The 21,908-nt window shown below is 35.6% G+C and overlaps 2 protein-coding genes across 5 annotated transcripts; one reads left to right on the forward strand and one right to left on the reverse strand.

The window, feature by feature from the left end:
• Nucleotides 1–762: 762 nt before the first annotated feature.
• Nucleotides 763–5,318, reverse strand: LOC140983520 (translation factor GUF1 homolog, mitochondrial). Of its 3 annotated transcripts, none has more exons than XM_073450604.1 (12): nt 4,823–5,318; nt 3,398–4,127; nt 3,021–3,177; nt 2,890–2,944; nt 2,568–2,635; nt 2,377–2,481; nt 2,192–2,263; nt 1,778–1,891; nt 1,503–1,643; nt 1,366–1,425; nt 957–1,121; nt 763–804 (listed from the first exon to the last, which is right to left on the reverse strand). In XM_073450604.1, exons 1-12 carry the CDS (start codon nt 5,135–5,137, stop codon nt 795–797), a joined length of 1,992 nt encoding a protein of 663 aa, XP_073306705.1. In that variant the 5' UTR covers nt 5,138–5,318; the 3' UTR covers nt 763–794. The 3 variants fall into 3 exon arrangements, with proteins under 3 accessions (XP_073306705.1, XP_073306704.1, XP_073306706.1); XM_073450603.1 differs by having other exon boundaries at nt 763–807; XM_073450605.1 differs by having other exon boundaries at nt 763–807; nt 3,398–4,123; nt 4,823–4,962.
• An 11,444-nt stretch (nt 5,319–16,762) lies between these two features.
• LOC140983210 (uncharacterized) lies at nt 16,763–20,413 on the forward strand. Of its 2 annotated transcripts, none has more exons than XM_073450156.1 (8): nt 16,763–16,972; nt 17,107–17,175; nt 17,386–17,415; nt 18,034–18,066; nt 18,319–18,389; nt 18,904–19,000; nt 19,993–20,085; nt 20,162–20,413. In XM_073450156.1, exons 1-8 carry the CDS (start codon nt 16,874–16,876, stop codon nt 20,219–20,221), a joined length of 552 nt encoding a protein of 183 aa, XP_073306257.1. In that variant the 5' UTR covers nt 16,763–16,873; the 3' UTR covers nt 20,222–20,413. The 2 variants fall into 2 exon arrangements, with proteins under 2 accessions (XP_073306257.1, XP_073306258.1); XM_073450157.1 differs by having other exon boundaries at nt 16,770–16,972; nt 18,919–19,000.
• The last annotated feature ends 1,495 nt before the right edge of the window (nt 20,414–21,908 follow it).

A 21,908-nucleotide genomic window follows, 5' to 3' on the forward strand; every position in this document is an offset into this window, starting at 1 on the left:
AAGGCGAAGACCACAAAGGTTTCCCTTCCTATAACGTGAACAACCGNTTTCATTAATACATGAAAAACAAACAAAAAAATACATGTATTTATTAATACTATTTAACGAAGATAAGAACATATATGTAAATTCACACAATTTTATTAGAGTTTTCAAATTTATTGTCAGTGTATTATTTACGTTATTAATGGATGTTAATTTACTCAAGTTTAAAATAAAAATTGACACAAAAACTCCAATGAGACCTATTTCACGGGTCAATTTTGTGAAACATGTTTCTTATTTGATCCCAATCATGAAAAATCATTTTTTTTCACTCTAAAAATGGACCAAGTTTGTACATCTCAATGATATATATATATATCAATGAGATCTACTCACAGAAGATTTGATGATATACGTATTAAGTAGCTTTAAGAAAGCATGCATCTACCCTTTTCGTTAATAATTCAACTTTTGCTGAGTGGAAATACGACCGACTGCCTGATCTAAACCATATTTGACTCGAAATTAAATAATCTTTAAACTATCTCCATTTTAGACTTTTGAACTTTCTTCGTTGTTATCATGTTATTCTTATAAGATCGATAAGGTTTACTATAATGAATAGGTCGTGATGGTATATTTGGCGTCATAATTTCTTGACAGAGTTGTCCCGAGGGCAAACTAAAGGTGAACCTTCATGTACAGTCCAAAAAAGATGTATATTTATCCAAGCTGCTTCCACCCAGCAGCCACCAACAGAATCATTTGCATTTGATCCAAGTTATCTATCCGAAATAGCTGCCGCAATATCATCGGTGGCTGCTAATTGTGGTGCAAAAATATCAAACAGTGAGAAAGTAGAATTTTTTTTGCCAAAACTAAAAGTTGGATGTGACTTTAGAACGTGATGCCTTGGCATCTGATCAAAAAAAATAAAAATATAGAGTAAATAACATCCCAAGGGTCCATACCATGAACTCTTCAATAGCTCGTGAAAGGCCTCCTGTGGTATGTCAACGGACCCAACACGTTTCATGCGCTTTTTTCCTTCCTTTTGCTTTTCCAACAATTTTCTCTTCCTAGTAACATCACCACCATAGCATTTTGCAAGAACATTTTTCCTCATTGCCGATATCCTAAAAATATGCAAGGAAGAGTCATAGGCTCACCGCTCACATAAAATGAAAACCAAGCATAAAACCTGAATCATTTAAACTTTAACACATCCTGAATTCTATAAATAGTGAGGTGTGGGGGAGTTGGAATTGTTGAACTGTTGAAAATCAAAGGGTACTATCACAAGAAGTTGTGTATAAGATTATAACCAAAACAGGCATATATTATGAAAATTTTGTTGAAGGAATTTTTAAAACTACTCACGTTTCCCTGGCAATGACCTTGGACCCAATAGCAGCTTGGATGATTATCTCAAACATTTGCCTGTTCAACGATGTACTACGATAGTCTCCACAACAAAGCACAAATCAAATAGAATGGCTAATGATATTGATCATTACCTGTCAATGAATTTTTTCAGCTTCTCCACGAGTTCACGGCCAACTCTTTGGGCCTTTGATCTGTGAATTATAGTGGCCATAGCATCAACTGGTTGTCCATTTAACAGGATATCAACTTTCACCAGATCAGAGGCCTGATAGCTGTCAAAAGAACCAGTTGTTGACATCTAATTCTATTGAAGGACACTCATAGATTATGCAGCACTACATACTTCAGAGCCGGTAAAAATAAGAGTAACCCAAAAGGTGAAAGGAAGAAGAGCACCAAAACTCACTCTGCTTCCTCGTAATCAAAAGATGCATATCCCGACGTTATACTCTTCAATTCATTGTAGAAGTCAACAACAATTTCCCTCAAAGGTAATCGATATTTCATGAAAGCTCTCTGACTGCATCCATAAAAAAACCCAGGGCTAACTAACAGTAGGAACAAGATAAAAGTAGTTTACCAATGGTAAATAAGATGAGAAATTAATAATCTGCTTATTTTAACCTTTTGGACCAAATTGAGAGCTAAAATTATGATTTAGTTAATCACCGACAGTCTATTCCAACACGGGGTTAGAAGGGTACAAACCAAAGCCAGATTCATGTTAAGCATTTATCGTTTTCCTAAATTCTTTGTCAAACTTAAAGCAAGGGTTCAATAACGAAAACAGCAAGACATTGACTACATTCAAATAAATCACCTGTCAATAAAAGAGTATTCTAACTGCTCTCCTCGCCGTTCCGAGCACAAAGTTATAATGGCACCAACATACCTTCAATCAAAGAAAAGATGTTAGTGAACACGCTTAATGGTTAATTCATAGGCCAGACTTTTCCAATACATCACATTAAATTATTATCAGAAATGTAGAGCTTGAGAGCTTACTCACTAGGAATTATAATTGTTGCTATCACAGTCGGTTCCCAACAAGCTGTCACTCGTTGTTTTGGATTTGAAGGCAGTATAGCAGGGTTTTGAATATGTATTTTACTATTCAAAAGGGATACAACCATCAGTTGCTTTTAAATCGTTGAAAGAAAAAAGTAAAGTTAAAAGTTTTTGTACAGGCCACTTACCTGCCATCGGAATACTCAAAAATATATGGCACAGTAGGAACAGTGGAAATCACATGAGCTCCATGTTCCTATATTGCGCAACAAAAAGAAAATGTCAAAAAGTGAAGGTATTCAAATTGTCATCAGCAATATAGGAATTGTGCAACATACCATTTGAAAAGGATAAATATCCTGAGAAAATATGATGATTTTCGTATGTTGACATATGAGATTTTTCTCTAAAACAACATTCAATGGCAATCTCTGATGGTAGTTTAAGTGATGAATAGTTTATGAATGTTGCTTCAGTTTCTGCAAAACATATATAAGTGAAACATAATACCTGTTCAAGACGTTGATGAAAAACATCCATGTGGAGCAAGCCAAGGAAACCGCATCTGTTGGAAACTAGAAGTTGTCAAAGCTAGAACTAACACGTAGAATGTTTTAACAATCACTGCAATTTACACTCACCTGAAGCCCAAGCCAAGTGCTGTGCTACTCTCTTTGGTAACAGAGACACTAGCGTCATTGCAAGTTAATCTTTCGATGGCATGATTAAGAGCTTCGAAATCAGATCCATCAGCAGGATATAGACCAGAAAACACCATATGTTTTACTGGCTTGAAACCTTTCAACATTAACAACCATCTCAATAAAAGAATGATCTAAGTACATAAAACATAGTGGTAAATTCCTATAGCATAGCAAGAAATACTATAAAAGTGGTGCAACCAGAGTAATCCAACCAAATTTAATTACACCAATCCGAACAATTCATGAAAAATGTTTATTTCCAACTACAAATATACACGTTTAGAAGTAAAACACAAATAAGATAAAAACTAGACCTGGAAGAGGATCTATAGAGTTTCGTGTATGATAGAGAGTATCTCCAACACGTGCTTCTTTGGTTGAACGCATACCGCTGACGACATATCCAACTTGCCCTGTCAAAAGGACTCCAGTCTGGGTGAGCTCAGGATGCATGATCCCAACATCCAAAACTTCATAAGATTGGCCAGTTGCGGCAGATGAAATCTTATCACCCTTCTGCAGAGCACCATCAAAAACTGCTACATGGCAGATAACTCCTTTGTATTCATCATAGTAAGAATCCAACAAAAGCATTCTTAATGGCGAACTACTCTCCCCTGGAGGAGGAGGTATTCGTTTGATCACAGCAGGAAGGACAGCCTCAAGACCTTGCCCTGTTTTTGCGGATGTTAAAAGAGCTTCGTCTGGATCAAGATCAAACATAGCCTTCAGCTGTGCTTTAACTCGATCTGGGTCAGCTGTTGGTTGATCAATTTTGTTTATGACAGGAATTATTGAGAGGTTTGCTTCAAACGCAAGATAAAAATTTGCAACCGTTTGTGCCTGGACACCTTGAGCTGCATCCACAACAAGTAGAACACCCTGGCAAGCTGCCAAAGATCTTGACACTTCATAGTTAAAATCCACGTGCCCAGGCGTGTCAATTAGGTTCAGTAAGAAATTTGTGTCAGTGCCAAGAAGGTCATGTCTATGAAACATAGTTGCTGTCTGGGCCTTAACTGTTATTCCACGTTCTCTCTCTACCTAACGCAATTGATATAAACTCAATAAACACGGGATTCTAATAGTCACTGCAAATTAATTTCAACATGCCAAAAACTAATTCTGAATAAGTATAGAAATACGAAAAAATGACCAAAGATCTCATCTCCATAAATAAATCGACAAGAATACAATTACAACATAAACAGAGAGAAGATAAAAATATGTAAAACATCTTATACTCAAGAACATGGATAAATGGAAATATTCTTCAAAACTTGTGAAACATATACAGATATTACTTTGACAATACAGATAAGAAAGAAATACCTCGAAAAAATTCATATTCTTCATCAACTTCTTAAACATTTCCCTCACCCCTCGCAGCTAAAAACCAAAACAAAAAACAATGGAAGTTTGAAGACTAACTATGCCAATGGTTTCGGTGTGTAAACTGATCCCAAAGATCCCTCATATCATCTCGCGTTAACTTACAACAGAAAACTCAAATCAAAGCTATTGTCTTTAAATTTTCACTAGGCCACGATCTAACAAACATCTGAAACAGGATGTGCCCCCTTTCGACCACAACGAATTCAAAGTCCCAGCGTTAATTGAAAACAATTACCCCTTTAATATTGGGCATCACTGCATTAATCCTCACTAGAAAAATTATCAGCAAAACATTCAATCCCAACAACAAAAGCTACCAAACAGAAGTAGAAAAATAAAGACACCTGCAACTTATCCAAATACTGCGGCTGGCCATGGCCTTTTCTTATCGTTCCAGTAAGCTCCAAAAGCCGGTCAGCCAGCGTTGATTTGCCATGGTCAACATGCGCAATGATCGAAAAGTTTCGAATTTTATCGGGAGGGTACTGACTCAAGTCCACATTCGGATTTTCCCTAGAATATGACCCAAAAAATGTAGTTTGAGTCCAACTCAAGATTGAACTTAAACTGGGCGTGCAGCTCAATCTGCCAGTGCTTAGATAGGAAGGGGTTCTGCTGCATGATTTTAGGGTCTTTGATGCTCTGCACACAGAAGACATATTTTACTGGGTTAAAGGAAAGCTCGCTGAGTTGCAGGGGTTTCGATTAGGGCTCCTCGCTTTTGGCCTTTCAAGTCAGGCAAATTCTTTGGGCTTGCCAAATGCTCGGCTCTTTCATATGAAAATTGTAACATATTTTTCAAAAAGAAAAGGAAAAAGAGCACCAAATTTTCATTTATTTCAGAAACGAAATTTTTTATTATTATTTTTATTATTTCAAGTACAGTGACCAGATCAATAGCTTTAAAAATTGACATAGGAACATGAACATAAATTTATCCAAAAAAAAAAAAAAAATATTCATCCAACAAGAAATACGTACTCGTAGACCAAGAATTTAGAGGGATCTTAGCCATTTACATTTGCTAATAAGCTACTGCTCTAGTGTTGTTGTCTACTAAAATTTCATTTGTTCTTGTGCCAGACACATCCGAGCAGCTTACTGTTTTCAAGTTATTACTGTCGTTGATGTCACGCTCTTGCAAAATTACACCAACTTATAGAATTCACAAATCATTAATCATGAAATTTTTCTCATTCATATTTTTAGAGATTGCAAAGATTCCTTTAATCTCTCAATCAGAACAGTGGAGTTGATGCAGCTACGCCATACATCTGCATGCAAAGATGAACAGGTGCTTATACTGTTAGCAATAATACCAACCTTAAGGTCTGTTTCTTTCTCAATAATACCCGACAACCAAACAAAATAACCAGGCTTGTTTTATTTAGATATACAAGTCTTACTATTACTGGTACATTTTTCATAACACTTGGTATTCTGGCGACACTGAAAAGAAAGTTTTAAAACTGTCCAACGGTTTGATATAATCAGAAGGCAAAAAAACTGAGGCATCCTGCTGTGAAGGACGGGTGGGTTGACGCGATATTCATTCATTCCCCGCGTATAGGCATCCTCTGCTGACAGATAGGCCACCATAAACTGAGGCCCCTGTTTCATATTACCAGAGAATTGCATCAGTCATACTCATACCATTGATGGTGTATACAGGCCCTGGTTTATATGTGCAACCAGCAAAGAGAACGCCCGTTGGCAATGGTCACGGGATTTGTCGTGGCGTTGTAAGGCACAGCGGTCGATCAAGAGGATTCTGCCTTCCAGGATCCATTGCGACCCATCAGCCTCCAGTTGTGACCTCGTTTGATGGCAAGAGAGTAAAGTTCTTCTTCTCGTTGTTGGCTATGTTGGTGTAAACTTTCGTAGTCATGTCTGTGTCTGTGGCTGCTCCTCCATTGGCGGACCATCCTCCTACATCAGTTTTACTTCTTTCCATCAGAAAATATTGAATTAATATGATCGGGATTAGTTTGTGAATGATTCCAAATCCAGAAATATCATTTTATTTGAGCTAGAGTTGGACTTTTAATGGAGATCATCTTAAATGCTAATAATCAAGCTGAAAACAATATTAGAACTGAACTAGTGAGACCAGGTTGTCGATTGGGTCCATGAACTTGTCGTAAGCGTGAGCTCACCTTTTGATTCTCATGTTCAAGAGCTCAAAAACTCAAATATTAAACAAATTAAAATAACAAAAAGCTCATGTGACAATACAAGAGCTTTTTGAACATCAAAGGTTTACCTCATGAAGCTCGAAAGTTCAAATTGGATTTGAATGAAATCGGCTCAACAAGCCAGTCACCTTGCATCTCTATACGTAGTACAACAAATAATCGATAAAACTTAAAGTTGACAAGACAATCTTGCCATGATTTCGATCCAATGTCCATGCATATCCGCGTATCAAAGCTGCTGCCTTTGCCAAAGAAGCTCTCCCGTCGCACGTTTCAAAGATAACCACAAGTAGTCACCGGCAATGGTTGGAGTTGTTCTGGTTAAAGTCGTCGTAACATTGAAAACAGCTGGTGTGGTTGAATTAAGGATTTCAAATTCTGTTTCCACAACAGAGACTTTTACTGCCTCATCAAAGATTCCACTTGAGACGGTGGAAGGGCTGATCCAGGTTTCTCCAAGATCTACAGAAGGTGTAGCACAACAATGAATACGTTCGTTTTCACCCAACGATCTAAGTTTCGATTCAATCCTTTATTAAATGGATTCTATTTTTTTTTTAATAATTATGTGTTAAATAATTTTATTATTGGCTTACCTTGCGTAACAATTGTTTTTTAATAACTTCTATTTTTTCATTAATTGTCTATTATATGGATTTTATTTTTTAATAATTGTGTATTAAATAATTTTATTAAATATATAAATTTAATGGGTTCTACTTTTTTTCTGTTAAGCGCAATATTTTCTTATATAAAATTATTGTGGTAAATAAAATAATATGAAATTTTTTCATAATATTTATTTTAGATCAGTTGGAGAAAAAATTTATATTTTGTTAAAAAAAAAAAAAAAACTCTACTATTCTGAAGTTACAAGTGCATTAAAATAGTTGAATGACACCCCCGGCCCTCCCCTAACTTGTTAGCGCGTTAGCTTATTAAAAATTGACGAACCCATCTATTTCCAGCTTTATATTCAATAAATGCTATATTGAAAGCTACGNCTTTTATTTTCTCTCAAGTCTCACGCTCTCTCCTTTCACAAGTCGGCAGCTCACAATTTTGGGGGGAGGAAGAAAACGTTAGGCGGCTATTGCTAGAAAGAATGAAAGGAGGGTTCTCATGTTTTAAGTCCTATAGCCCATATATAAATAAGGGTGGATGGGGAAGGGCCAAAGTAATAGGCCGGAGAAAAATTGGGCCAAACCCAACATTTCTCCACCTTTTGTCCCAACATCGGTTCAACTGGTCAAGAGAGTCACCTACAGCCATCATCATTGTCCCACTTGCAGAAAACACAAAGTTAGTACAAGTACCAATATGTAGCAAATACTAAGTAAGCTACACTACAGAACAGAAATAGAACACATCAATCAGAAGTATCAAAGTTTAAAATTTTTAAACAAGATCTGAGTTTTTCAACAGACAAACACTTAGTTCTCATATCAGCAGGATTGAATTGAGAAGGAATTTTTTCAAGATAGACTATGCCTTTTGCAACTACATCACGAATGTAGTGGAATCTAACATCAATATGTTTAGTTCTATCATGAAAAATAGGATTCTTACACATTTGTATACCAAACTGACTATCAGAAAATACTACAACTTCACCTTCAAGAAAACCAATTTCAGAAATAAGACCTTTCAACCAAATAGCTTCTTTTAAAGCTTCAGTGACGGCAACATACTCAGATTCAGTAGTTGAAAGAGCAACTATGTGTTGTAATTGAGATTTCCAGCTAATACAAGCACCACACAACGTAAACACATAAGAAGTTGTTGATTTTCTATTGTCCCTATCATTTGCATAGTTAGAATCCACATATCCTACCAATTTAACACCAACATCAGATTTTGAAAATTTTAAACCATGTTTCACAGAACCATTCAGATATCTCAAAAGCCATTTGACAGCTTGCCAATGGTAAACACCAGGATTAGAAATATACCGACTCAAACAACTCACAGAATAAGCAATGTCAGGCCTCGTGCTAACCATTAAATACATGACAGAACCTATAGCATTTGAATATGGCACATACTTCATGTTTTTAACATCAAAATCAGTTTTAGGGGATTGCTCTTTACTTAGAACAAAATGACCAGCTAAAGGTACATCGACTGGTTTTGCATTCGACATGGAAAATTTACTCAAAACTTTCTTAACATAAGTATCCTGATTTAACAAAATGACAGAACGTTTTCTATCCCTATAAATGTTCATGCCAAGAATACGTTTAGCATCTCCTAGGAATTTCATATCAAATTTAGCACTCAAGCAATTTTTGACATGATCAATAGTTTTCATACAAGAACTAATCAATAGCATATCATCCACATAGATAAGCAAGAAAACGGGAACTTTAGCATTGTGTTTAAAATACAAGCAATGATCATAATTACTTCTAGTAAAATCCATAGAGAGCATGCATTCATCAAATTTTTTGTTCCATTGCCTAAGGGATTGCTTCAATCCATACAAAGATTTCTTTAGCAAACAAACATGATCAGGATACAATCAACAAAACCATCAGGTTGTCTCATAAAATTTTTTTCATCAAGTTCACCATATAAAAAAGCAGTTTTAACATCTAATTGTTTCAACTCCCAATCAAACTGAGCAACAAGGGCAAGCATAATTCGCACAGTAGTAAACTTTACAACATGAGAAAATATTTCAGTATAATCTATCCCTTCCTTTTGAGTAAAGCCCTTAGCCACTAACCTAGCTTTAAATCTAGCAGATTTACATTCATTCTTGACCTTAAATAACCATTTACAGTCTACAACAGAAAAATTTTCAAGTTTAGGTACAAGAATCCAAGTGTTGTTAACATGCAGCGAATTAATTTCTTCATTCGCCGCATTTATCCGTTGTACAGAGTTTTCAGATTTTAAAGCTTCTTCATATGACTTTGGTTCAACATTATCAATTGACTCAAACACACTAAATGCATGAGAAGTCATATGAAAATCATCAAATGTTGTGGCTGCCTAATATTTCTTTTAGGTCTATCCCTAGCCAATTGATAATCATTCAAGGCATATTTTCAACAATTTCTTCATGCGCATGAGTATCAACTTGATTATCAAAAACAGTTTCAGGCAGATTTTCAGGTAAATCATTCACATCAGGAACATTCTGCACATTTTCAAAATCATGACTTGGACCAAGTAAATGCTCCACCTTGTTTGGAGCAGTGGCAAGTTCAGGAGTAGGTAAAGGAACAGATAAACAGGGAAATTCAATCTCATTGAAAACAACATCCCTACTGATTAACACTTTAAAACCAGGTTGGTTCCTTAACCACAATCTATAACCCTTAACCCCATCAGGATAGCCAAGAAAAACACATTTCACAGACCTAGGTTCAAGTTTGTCATTTTTCTGATGCACAAAAGCAGAACAACCAAAAACTTTAAAGTTTGAAAAATTAATTTGCGTACCAGACCACACAGATTCTGGACACTTACCATTCAAAGGCACAGAAGGAGACTTATTTATCAAATAAGCAGCAGTGCAAACAGCTTCACCCCAGAACTTTTTTGAAAGACCAGAACTTGCAAGCATACACCTCACCCTTTCAAGTAAAGTTCTATTCATACGCTCAGCTACACCATTTTGCTGAGGCGTATAAGGAACTGTCCTATGTCTTTGAATACCAGATTCAACACATAAATTGTCAAACAATCTATTACAAAATTCAAGACCATTATCAGTTCTTAGAATTTTAATTTTCTTACCTGTTTGATTTTCAAGCAAGTTTTTCCAGTTTTTAAACTTCTCAAACACATCAGATTTGTTTTTCATTAAAAACACCCAAACTTTTCTTGAAAAATCATCAATAACAGATAGAAAATACTGACTTCCACCATGCGTTGGCACACTAGCAGGACCCCACACATCAGCATGCAAGTACTCAAGTATTTCAGAAGTGAGAGAATGTTTGGGAATAGGAGAATTTGGAAACTTAACTCTGGACTGTTTACCAAGAACAAAAGAATCACAAAATGGCATACAAGACAGTTTATCACTACCAAAATAACCATCTTTGTGCAAAATTTCAAGACCTTTAGGACTCATGTGACCTAATCTTTTGTGCCACAAATCAGTTTTGTCACTTAAGACAACATTCACAGAATTTTGCACACAAGATTCACATTCAGCATGAAAAACATACAAGTTTATCTTTTTGGCAGCTTTGAAAACCACTAAAGAGCCTTTTATAATTTTCATAACCCCGTTTCCCTATCTACCCTGTAAACCATCATCTTCTAATGCAGCACAGGAAATCAAATTATGACATAAATCGGGAACATGCCTCACATTTTTCAAAGTTAACACATAACCAGAATCAAATTTCAGCGATACATCACCAAGACCAGTAACTTGACACAATTTTTCATTTGCCATAGAAACAGACCCATGCTTCACTTCTTTAAAATTAGAAAATAGATTTTTAAATGGGGACATGTGGAAAGTGCACGCAGAATCAACTAGCCATTCATTCTCACACAAAGAAGTTGAATGCACAGAATTCACCATAGACACATCACATACCTCAGTCACAATAAAAACATCACCCATGTTTTCACTACTAGAAGCCATATTAGCATGGTCATCATGCGGATTTTTGAAATCTTGGTTTTTGTTTTGCTTGGACATAGAACACTCTCTAATATAATGGCCAGTTTCACCACAATTATAGCATTTTCTATTCTTGGGTCTCGACTTGGATCTCGCCTTACTTTTACCTCTATTTTTAACAAAAGATTGGTTGTGGTTGCTTGAAGGTTTTTGATTCTGAAATCTGTTTTTAGGCCTTCCTCTAACAAACATGACCTCACCAGAATTATTACCACCCTTATTGGTTTTTAAATCTATCTCTTTACTTTTCAGGCCGTTCACGACAGTTTCTAAACTTACATGATCTCTACCATACTTAATAGCAGATTTAACATCACTGTAAGAATCATGTATGGCATTTAAAAGAACAATAGGGGTGTAATCATCAATATTCTTATCCCCTGTTTGCTTAGTATCTTGAACTAATTTGGTAAACACATCAAGTTTTTCATCGATGTCCTTGTTTAAGTCAAGTTCGAACCGGAAAAATTTCTCAAACAAAAACAATTTACTGGACAACGAAGTTTCAGTGTAAAATTCTTCTAATTTTTCACAAAGTTCCTTAGCCGATTTCAGTTTACCAACTTTTCTTAACACAGAGTCAGAAGAGTTCAGAATTATAGATGAATGGGCAAACTCATCCATTTCAGCCCTTTTTTCAGGAGTTTCAGTAGCAGAATATGACAAGTCTATCGTTTTGAAAACTCTTTGTTGTACCAAAATACCTTTCATTTTCTGTTGCCATATTGAAAAATCTGTTTTTCCATTAAAAGGTTCGATATTATATCCAGTCATAGCCATTTTCAAAAAACACAACAGTTAAAAAAAAAGCAAATTTTTCACACAGAAAAAATTTCAATCACACAAGATCAAAACGAACACAACGGAAATAACTTTTAGCCACGGAAATGGAAACACAACAAGCACATAAAACCTAGAGTTCTACCAGCAGCAAATCCCAGCACATAAATCCGCGGCAAGCGGTTACGCTACAAAAACAGTAAATCCGACGGAGACGGCACAGCTGGCAGCAAGACGGGTAGCAAGGCGGGCATCAACCAATGGCTATGATACCACTGTTAAGTGCCCATCGGTGATACCGTATCTACTATCTCTGGATGGCAAACCTGCAACTTTCAACACAACAAGAAATAATACAATATGATATGTTAGGATAAAAACGGGGCTGAGACGAACTGATTTTGGCCTTTCCAAATACGCAGTAAACAAAGGCGAAGACCACAAAGGTTTCCCTTCCTATAACGTGAACAACCGAGAGAGAAACACACAGAATAGCACAAAGCAAAGAGCACACCGAAGACACTCAGTCACCGAAGGAAGACACACACGAAGCAACCTTTTATTTTCTCTCAAGTCTCACGCTCTCTCCTCTCACAAGTCGGCAGCTCACAATTTTGGGGAGAGGAAGAAAACGTCAGGCGGCTACTGCTAGAAAGAATGAAAGGAGGGTTCTCATGTTTTAAGCTCTATAGCCCATATATAAATAAGGGTGGAAGGAGAAGGGCCAAAGTAATGGGCCGGAGAAAAATTGGGCCAAACCCAACAATCTCATATCTCATACTCGTCCAATTAATCACTCACCTCCCAAGAAAAACCACCGATTGAAAACACTTACGAGGAATAAAAAATGAAAATAAAACAAAGTAAAGAGATAAGATGAAAGCTCGTGTTTCAACCGTACAACATTAATGAAAATAATAATAAAATCAATAATAAAACTATATGGTACGAAATTATACTGTTACCATATTTTGCCTAAATTAGCTCTCTTTATGAAATGTATACTCTCCATCATCTCTACTTAGCTAGAAATGTTTGAGAGTGGGGGCTTATGATAGGTAATGACCCAATTTAATTAATTATTCAATTCATTATTGAGGCTCAAATTAATTATAAAGGCCCAAGCCTGTTATACACCCTAAAAAATCTATAAATGGGAGAGGATTCTCATTATTGAAGGAGGAGGAATATATACTTTTTAGCTCTCAATTTAAAGGCAAACCTCGACGCTCCTAACATTGTTTGTGATACAGGTGATAACCCACAAAGATTTATCTCCACCAGCAACTTGGACTTTTTTACGAGCTAGCTAGAATATCTTTCTGCGATTACTTGAATTCGTTTACGAACCTACAAAGTAATTCAGATAATCACAATTTTTGGCTACATAAATGACAATTCAAGTATTGACCTAATAGTTAAAAGCAACACAATATAGAAAATATAAATAAAACAAAAAGAAATGTGTATGTATAAGTAACCAAGTTGTAAACATAGATTCAGCCACGTTTTGTCGTTCGTTAAATTAAATAAATTAATTCGTAAAGAAGAAACGATGAAACAAAACCATGTTTGTTAAATTAGACCACTTGCCTATGAAACAATAAAAACAAGGTTTGTCGTCTTACGTGCGGTTGTGCGCTGCTATGGAGATACTTTTTTAATGACACTTATATAAAAGTGTAAGTTTAAAATATATATTGAGATATTAATTAAATCATATGTTGCGAAGAGCAATCTATTATATATGTTGACATGAAGACGAAATTGCCGAGTAAAGGAAATAACACCAAATCTTCACAAATTCTTCTGTTTTAAATTGGAGATCAATATTTGTTTCATACATGCATATACATATAAATAAATAATGACTCGCATACACTAAATTATTATGGGAAAATTATAATTTTGCCTAATTTGTTTCTCTTCGTGATTGTGATATTCTCGTAAATTTGTGTCTCAGCCCACCATTTTTTTCCCTTATGATTTTACTCCATTTTCATATTGGGCACTAGTGAGGAACTTAAATAGCAAAAAATTGAATGATAATGACTTAGACTACTAAAACTTTATAACATAAATGATCAAAATATCAAAACACAAGTAAACAAGACCAAAATGGTAATTTTCTCGATTAATAATGATCATAATAATAATAATAATAATAATAATAATAGTGGGTTTAACTCATATGATTGTTCCGTGTATAATATACTCAAATAGTACTCCACGACAACCTTCTGGAATCAAACACCGTTTAAGAAAGATTTCATAGTTTAAGATTTTAGTCCGGATAAATTAATAGTCCTAAATCCGCTATTGATCTCATTGAGTTATGATACTTTAGTAGGTGATCCATAAACATTGTATATTTGTATGCCGTCCATTTTTTGAACACGTGGAAGATGTACGACAGTCAATCGACTATACTACTTCTTGCAGCTCAAAATTTGGAATGTTATCGATGATTTTACACGATTATGTCATTTCAGGCCATCAGAGTTCCTAACAAACTTGTCAACTTTCACAGAAGCATATTTGCCAATATCTAATGGGTCGCGTGTATGAGAGAGTGGTATCGAAATAAATCAATATTAGAACCACATAAGCCTCCGTAGACATATGCGAGTTGGTAACGCCTGCGTAACGTGGCTTGATACTGCTCAGCATCGCATGATTGATTTTTGTGTGGATGGAGTATGTTTTGGGGTCAGTGTTTGCTGTCCTCTCCCTCAAATCCCTGCATATTCGTGCACATATCTCGATATACCTTCTATTCTGAGTCCATAGACTTCTGACTCATGTGGGGGATTTTCACAATGTGTCAACCTTTTAAAATATTAGAAACGCAGAGATTTTAGTGCTAAACCTAACAAAATACTACATCACAGAAGCCACGTCTGGGTCATTATTTTTGTAAATCAAAGAGATTTTAGTGCTAAACCTAACAAAGTACTACATCACAGAAGCCACGTCTGGGTCATTATTTTTGTAAATCAAAGATAGATATCGAATTCGTGCATCGCATAGTTTAGAGTGCAACCCAACCCAAGTCCTTGTATGGTTGGCACCCAGCAATGGATCCACAGACTTGGTGGATGCCTATCAGGCTAGCACCTACCTGCAGTCTCGGACTTGCCTCCACCTACCGCATAGATATATCATAATTCACTCACCAAAACATATCCACGGCTCAAGCAAAGTTCCTTTCACCAGAACAAGGACATGTTTGACACACAAAAAATGATAATGACGTGTGGCACACAAGAATACAAGTCATAAAACCATGTTCTTGAAAAACTCATTAGTTAATCTGTAACAAATTGCATCCGAAAATAATCAAAGAAAACAGAGGATCTGAAGCATTTTTTTTCAATTGATCAACAAGACAATCATTTTCATTTTCATCAGCTTACAGTGAGTTACAACAAAATTTGCAGCTAAGATAATTGTATCGAGACAATGTAGACTAAAGATGCAAACAAATTCCCAAAAAAATCTTCACATTTTCTTCTTACCCCATATCAAAATTATCTCACTTGGTTTTGGTACTCACTCCTTCCCCGCCTGCAATGATCACAGCAGTTGTCATATCTAAGAACAAGCCATGCACCACCACTCCTTCAAGTGCAGCAATCTCCTTCCCCGGCACACCTGAATACTTAATCGGAGTCTTGAAATACAAATCCACAATATAGTTCGAATTGTCAATAACATATGGCTTCCCATTTCCATCCAATCTGAGCTTCGCGTTACACCCTTCTCCCTTAAACATTTACTGTAGTCTCACCAAATTGTACTTCCAGCAGAACTGAACAACCTCCATAGGCATTGCGAGACCCGATCCGCCGAGCCCAAATACCAGTTTAGAGTCACCCACCGGTACCACAAATTTATCTGAGGCCCTTTTCAACAAAAACCAAGACGTCTACCTCCAAAGAGCTTATTTCTCATCACATATTTTCTTGCTATTGATCATTATCTTTGAATACAACGGAATTCAAAAATTAAATAACAAATCAGCTTTCCAATCCCGAAAATAGAAAACACCGCGAGGAAACATTGAATCCTAAGAAACTATAAACAGGTGAGGAAGATCACCGCGAGGAAAGATTGAAGCTTAAGAAATTATAAACAGGTGAAGAAAGATGCAAGAGGTGAAGAACAATGAAGATGGAGAGAGGAAGTAATGATTTCTATTTCTTAAACATGTTGTATATTTCTCCGCTTGCTTTTGGTTGCGGTGGAGAGGGAAGTGCATTACAGGTGAAGAAAGATGCAAGAGGTAAAGAACAATGAAGAAGGAGAGTTGAGGTAATGATTTATGATTTATATTTCTTAAACAGGTCGTATATTTTCTGCGCTTGCTTTTGGTTGCGGTGGAGAGAGAAGTGCATTACACAATGTGATACTATATTGAAACTTGTCATTTCACTTAACTTTACGATTTAATATAAGTAGATATTACGACAACTTCAGATTTACATAGGATTTAGGATGTCTAATTAAAGTGGTTCAATCGTTCAAGGAAGTCTACCGTGGTATATCGGATTATGAAAGTTGGAGCCCCGCCTTTTTTTCTACCATTTGGACGAGAATCGGATTCATCCTAAATTTATTTTTTTAAAAAAAAATCATTTCTGAAAAAAATTTAATATAAATAAATTGGAAAAGCAGGTCATTTCCCACTTTCCCGCCTGATCGATTTCCCCACCCTGTCTATCTAGGGAGCTCTTCGAAGTTCCTTAAAGAAGAAAAATACAGCAAACATGGAGAAGACCGAATCGATCCCTGGATCCAGGCATTCCAATTTGAAGAAATCTTTTAAACGCGGACTCCGGTACTTGTTGACTGCCTGCTCCGAGGAGGTGCTTTAGTTTTCCTTTTTCCCTGTTTTTGATTTGTCGGTTCTCGACATTCGTGACTACATGCGAAAATTGAGCGTTTGATTAGGATCTGTGCTGTTTCTAGTTATTCGATTGCTTTTTTTGGGATTTTGAAGGAATTTAGTAAAGCTTTTCCGAGTTTCGCTGCGGCTGAGCGAGAGCGCCTCCACCGCCTGTTCGTTATGGTGATGTTCCTGTTACAATCTTGCTTGTTGCGTTAAGAATGTTATTATTATTCAATATCATGGGGTTTAGTGAGATTAGTTTAGAAATGTGGTTGTGAATTGGTTCCTGGTGATATTGAGACAAAATTCTGATAACCCCCCCGCTGTGAAGTTTTAATATCATGTTTCTTGGTGTAATGTTACAACTGTCTCATCTTTGTTTCCTTTCAGGTTATTGCATCTTTGCATGACAATGTTGAGGTACGTCGTGTTTTTACATCACTTGTAGACCAAAAATCTACACCCCTTGTCCCCTTCCCTTGGTAAATATTTGATAGTTCCTTGATGCTGTATTCAGCATAATTTGTTATGCCTTGTGAATATGTTTGAGCGTGCATACTGAGAATAGAACAAGAAATCGAGGAACCTTGACTCTAGGGAATTCGAGAGGGAAAAGGCAAAAACTAGGAAGGGGAAGAGGCAAAAACTAGAAATTGGTCAGTACTACTTAATGATTTTTATTTTACATAGGTGCTTTATATACTCACCAACATGCAACTTCTTGACAACATAACTACTAAATTGGACATTAACAAGCCAAATGGAGATGGCTAAAACTTTTGTTCCTTGCTGTGGCGTTTTGTCCTCATTAGGGGTTGTAACATCTTCTTTTCGTGTGTCATGTTCTTCCAACTTGCTGCCCTTGGCATTTGTTATTTCTTAGTGCTTTTGCCTTAAAATTTTGAAAATTGCAAGTAATAGGCTTCATCACATTTCCCAAACTATTGGCAGTAATTCAACGCAAAAAAGGTTTTACAAACCATGGAGATTTGATTCATTTTGTGTGTTGTGACTTTTTCTATTTTTTGATTCTCGCAGGAAGAATTTGAGTCAATATTGCTTGAGACACAGGTATAACCCCGTGAAAGTATTTTCTATTGTTTTTATGCCCTCAATTTTTCTTTAGGTTTTTTGTTTCTTACATTTTGTTTTAGTATAAAGTGTGGAATTGAATGCTTGTCTCAGATCATTATAATTTTATCTTCCATTTTCTATCTAAGATAGAACCGATCATCAGTCATCATTTTTCCTAGTTTACTTTGTGCTTGGGTTGCTTTGTCTGTGCTTCGTTTTGTTCTGACTTTTAAGCTCATCATTTTTTAGGTGGGAAATGTTCTTGACAATGTGGAGGAACTGGTGGATGAACATAGTCTTGATCCTCTGATTTCTAAGAAGTATGCTTCTGAGTTCCAATAGTACTATCTCAGCTCATGATTAACTATTGCTTTCTATTTCTAAAATTAATAGAGATCTAGGCAAAAAAATTTGTGGACTAAAAATGTCTTTTGCCTTGCATTAAGAAAGATATTCACATATGTTAAAAGTGTTTCTCTCAAACGCTGAAGCTCATGGGAGAAGGGACAGTTAATGACATTTGTGAATTGGAGACCGGGAAATATGTCTTTAAAATTAATATTCAAATTGAACACGTGCAAGCTAGTCAGGCATTAGGCATCAAATGCCGTGGGAGACTAATATATGAAATGTACAGGTTTTGTACTACCTTTCAGATCATAACTCTGATACCATGTTAAGCTCGAGCTTTTGAGAAACGCCATAATCAATAATTTTATACTTTAACATGATATATTTTCAGACTTGTTTTGTCTCAACATAAAGTGGAAATGTGGATCTTAACTTTCTGGTTCTGCCTTATTGCGTAGCATATGAATTCCAGAGGTGTTATAGGTTACAAAATTGCAGGAGTAATGTTGTAGAAACTGCACAAAGCTTATTAGAAGCAAAGAAGAACGAAGTGCAATATTTGATGGGCATGTTGAAAAAGGTAGCCAGCCAAGTTTTTGATGTTTAAAACCTCCTGTATTATTTTAAAGTAAAAGAATTTGTTGATTGCACCTGATGGTTGTTCTTTTTTATTGTCTTGCAACTTATGTACAATGCATGTGTGATGAGTCTTCCACGACTTTTAGGAAAAATAATGGAGGGGTTGTTTGGTTTTGTTATGGGAGTATGAAGGGAAGAGTTTTGGGAAATGATTGAAGAAAATAGGATGTGTCGTTTTAACTTACGAATAGAATAACTGCCGTAAATGTTAATCATGTCTGAAAATGTTTGATGAATTATTTCAAATTTTAAAATATTATATTTTTACTTAGAGTATTATACCACTAAATTTTTTGAAAGAGATTCAAATTTCAAGCGATGATTGTGCTGGAGACGTTAAAATGAGAAAAAAGTATATTTTGGAAAAAGAAAATAAAATTAAGATGATAATATTTTTCTTTGGGGGGTTGGGGGATTGCTTTTGGAGAATAAAAATCAAACAGGGCCTTTTGTTTCTAGAACCTTGAGTTTGCTCGACATACGATGGATTTAACATAGTAATTAGAAGCACTAGACATGCTGAGGATCATAGATATCTTGAGATTATGCGCAAGGAAGTTGAGACATCTTCTTTACTGAAGTGAAGCTCATATTTTGATCAAATATCATCACATATGATCCACTATGTAGTTTACTAATCATTAGACGATAATACAAAAAATGATAAGCGAAAAAAGAATGAATATTTTCTTCCATTTCATCTTGAATTTTATTGCCTTTACATTCTTTTAAAGCATACCAAGGCCAGCGATATATGGTTAAGGCACTTGATGGAAGATTTGTGCCTTTGCTTGTGTCATGGTGTAAGGGCTAGATGAGCTTTGAGCCTATGTGCACGCTTTGTGGGTTTTTAATAATGATTTATTAACTTTCCATACATCTTTTGCGGTTCTTACGCGGTCATGGATCAGTCATTTTTTTCTTTTTGTGTAGGCTGAGGAACAGAGGTGCAATATCAGTGCTCGTCTTGAACTTCTAAAGAAAGAAAAGCAAGATATCTCTGGTGCTGCAAATCTTGTAAATGAGGTCCATATTTTTATGCAATTTTCTGGTTCGGATCCACGATATCATTCTCTAATCAGTCACTCATCTTGAATTTCAGTTGAGGACAGCAATATTAAACTACAGCAAGGCCCCACATTCTAGGCTCGTGAATAAGTAAGTGCTTACTACGTTGTCTCAAAAACTTTCATGGTTAAGCTCTGGTTTAACATTTATAAGGGTGTAGCTTGACCTTTATCGTATTTAGCGACTGGATCTGTTAGAAGTTTATTTATGATTATCATGTCAGCGAGTCTATTTGTTTACTCTTGCTCTGTCTTGGTTGGGTATATGGAGGCTATAGAGTTATAATCACTCAACCACTCTCCAGTCTAACGGCAAGTAATGCTTTATTTCTAATGACAAGTTTTTTGAGTAGGAAGCACAATATTCATGTGTTTACCTACAAACATTTCAGAGGCGAAAGGCATGTGAATATTATAAAGCCTAGGCACAAGGCATTTAGGTGAAAGGCACGTCTTATTGAAATAATAGGTACCAAGGGATTCTCCAAATCATTTTAGCCAAAAATTATTTCCGCTCGTATTTTCTGCTGTTCTGTTACTTGCGTCAATGCGTCTCATCTCACTTTTCCACACAAGACTTATGGCCGACCGAATAGACGAATACTTAGGGGTGAGCATTCGGTCGGTTCGGTTACCGACCGAACCGAATTAGCCATAACCGAGCCGGTGACCGAATTAACCCGATAGTTTTAAAAAAATTTGTGATTTAAAAAAAATTTGTGATTAAAATGGGTTAATTCGGCGGATGAAGAAAGAATTGAGAATAGAGAAGTGATAACGATAAATTTGGTCAGAGAAGTGAGAACGAGACCATAGATTAGAATTAGGGTTGATTTTAAAATTAAAAATTAAATTATATATAAAAATTGATAAATAATAAAAATTTATTAAATAATAGTATTTATTATATCGGTTAATTCGGTTAACCGATTTCAAAATTCTGAAAACCGTAATCGAATCGAATTAATCGATATAACCGAATTTATTTTAATTTGAAAACCGAATTTCCGAAATAACCCAACCGAATTTTCGAATTGGTCGGTTCGGTCGATTAATTCGGTTTAACCGAAATCTTACTCACCCCTACGAATACTTGAGTCCAACTGAAAATTGTCCTAACCTAAAAGCCACAAACTTAATGTTATTCAAATCGTTAAAATACTAATTCTTCTGTTATTATGTGATATTGTCTAATCGAATACCAGATCTGATGGTATTTATTGTTGATTTTCAGATTCATGTTCACGATTGTAAGTAGATTGTATGTTGTAAAAATTGTCCATTAGGCCACGGAATGACTTAGCGATTTGAACTTAGCAATTAGAACATCTCCAAGAGGCTCTATACGGTTGATGTCTCTACTCTTTGGCATGCCAAAATTGTGCATCATATGATTTAGAAATTAGGACAGAATCCGTCTAAGGATGTAAAATGAACCAAATAAAGTTGAATATTAAAGTTCAAATTCGGCTCATTTTAAATGTATTCGAGTTCAAGTGCGATTCAAAGCGCGAAAAAATTAAATATTTGGTGCGAATTAGAACACAAACTTAAGTTCAAATCAAAAGATTCAAATATGCTTGCGTGTATATTCAAAATATTGCTAAATTAATACTTGAATAAGCTCGAATAGAATTCATTTAATACATAATATTTTTCATTAATAAATCATTAAAGCTCGCAAGCAGTTCATGAACTATCGAACAAAATAATTTAAGCTCGTGTTAGGGTAAAATAAAGTTCAAAATTGTTCCGATTTGGTTTCATTGTGATAATTTCAAA

The sequence above is a fragment of the Primulina huaijiensis genome, chromosome 8 (assembly GCF_012295235.1).
Source record: "Primulina huaijiensis isolate GDHJ02 chromosome 8, ASM1229523v2, whole genome shotgun sequence".
NCBI classification, from domain to species: domain Eukaryota; kingdom Viridiplantae; phylum Streptophyta; class Magnoliopsida; order Lamiales; family Gesneriaceae; genus Primulina; species Primulina huaijiensis.